This window comes from Varanus komodoensis, unplaced genomic scaffold (assembly GCF_004798865.1).
Source record: "Varanus komodoensis strain SLA01 unplaced genomic scaffold, ASM479886v1 scaffold4, whole genome shotgun sequence".
Taxonomy (NCBI): domain Eukaryota; kingdom Metazoa; phylum Chordata; class Lepidosauria; order Squamata; family Varanidae; genus Varanus; species Varanus komodoensis.
Genome location: NW_025335941.1, coordinates 61238734 through 61240186, shown reverse-complemented (window position 1 = coordinate 61240186; position 1453 = coordinate 61238734). Strand labels below are relative to the sequence as shown.

Below are 1453 nucleotides of genomic sequence, written 5' to 3'. Positions count from 1 at the left end.
CGGACGGGGCCGCCGGCGGCGGGGCGGCGGGCCTGGGCGGCCCCGATCCGCCGCCGCAGGGCTGCATGCGGGCGGCGGGCAAGGAGTCGAAGAGCGCCGCCAGGCTCTTGCTCTGCAGCGCGCTGGCCTCGCGCTTGGCGGGCGGCCTGCAGTGCGCCGCGCCGCCACTAGGCGGCGGCGCGGAGGCCGAGGCGTTGGCGGGCGCCGTCGCGGCGGCGGCGGCCGAAGTCCGCTTGGGAGGAGGGCTGCTGATGGCACTGCCGGTATTCGCAACCGCGGCGCTAGCCTCCTGGCTTCCGGCGGCGGCGGCCGTCGGAGGGCCGCCTCCCCCGCCGCCCGCAATCATGCCTGTGCAGCGCTTGATCTGCTTCTGCAGGTATTTCCGGTGGTTGACTTTCCGCCTGGACTTGCCCGGCTTGTCCAGCGCCAGCTTGATGTTGCTGGACGCCGAGTCGATGAAGCTGAGCAGGTCGCGGGTGGCTTCCCTGAACTCCCCGCCGTCGCCGCTCTCGCCTCCTCCCGCAGCGGCGCCGGCGAGCAGAAGGGGCGCGCCGCCGTCTTCGTAGCCTTTCTCCAGCTCGGCGAAGTCCCCCAGCCCCGACGCCGCCGGAAAGCAAAGGGGAATGAAATGGTGCGAGTGCAGCGTGGCGGCTTGGACGGCCATCGTTCGGCGGCGCGGAGAGGAGAGCGCGGAAAAGCAGGCGCGCCGGTCCCGGCTTCGGGTGACCTCCTCCCGCCCCTGCCCGAGGAGCCCTCGTGGCTAGTTGGGGCCCTCCGGAGAAGGAGACGGGGGCTGCGGCCGGCCGTCGGTGTGGCGGAGCATCTTTCGCTCCTCCCGTCCCTCCGGGGGCTTCTGGCGCCCTGCCCGGCGGCGCCCACGCAGCAGCCTCCTCGGCGCGGCCCGCCCGGCGGCTCGTTGCCTGGGCCACCGATGCAAACTGCGGCGAGCGTCCGGCGCGGAGGCTCCCTCCGACGGCTTTCCGCCCCCTTTAGCTCCGGAGGAGGAGCGGGGCCGAGGGTGCGTTGCCCGCGAGGGGGCGGGGGTGGAGGGAGAGAGGAGGGACCATCCCTTAACTCTTTCTTGGCCCTTCCCCGCTGGGGCTTGTTTGTTTAGTGCTCGCAGCGAGACGAGGCGGCCGGGCCGTGGCGGCAGAGCGCAGCACCGCGTCTTGCCCTGGGCGCCGCGCGTTCCTGCTGCCCCGGGGATCCCGCCGGAATAAAGGTGCCGGGGCTCGGCGAGCCTCTGTGGCACCGACGCCCCCCGATGAGGGGGCCTTGGGGCTGCACGTGCCTGCCCCTCCTGCCCCTCACTGCCCTTGACACTTTCCCCTGAGCGCCTTTTCCTGGACTCGGGTGCCTTCCTCTGGCCCTTTATACAAACAAGGGAGCTGAGCTTTGAATATACACGCAGGGAGGGAGTTTGCCCCGTAGGTAAAGTCGCTTATCCAGATCT

At 71.6% G+C, this 1453-nt stretch overlaps 1 protein-coding gene across 1 annotated transcript in view; it reads right to left on the bottom strand.

The window, feature by feature from the left end:
• Nucleotides 1-664, bottom strand: part of FAM181B (family with sequence similarity 181 member B) — a 1335-nt gene extending 671 nt beyond the window's left edge. Inside the window, exon 1 of the mRNA XM_044441846.1 lies at nt 11-664. Coding sequence (XP_044297781.1) covers nt 11-664 — 654 coding nt within the window. The remainder of the gene's footprint in view (nt 1-10) is intronic.
• Between the last annotated feature and the right edge of the window lie 789 nt (nt 665-1453).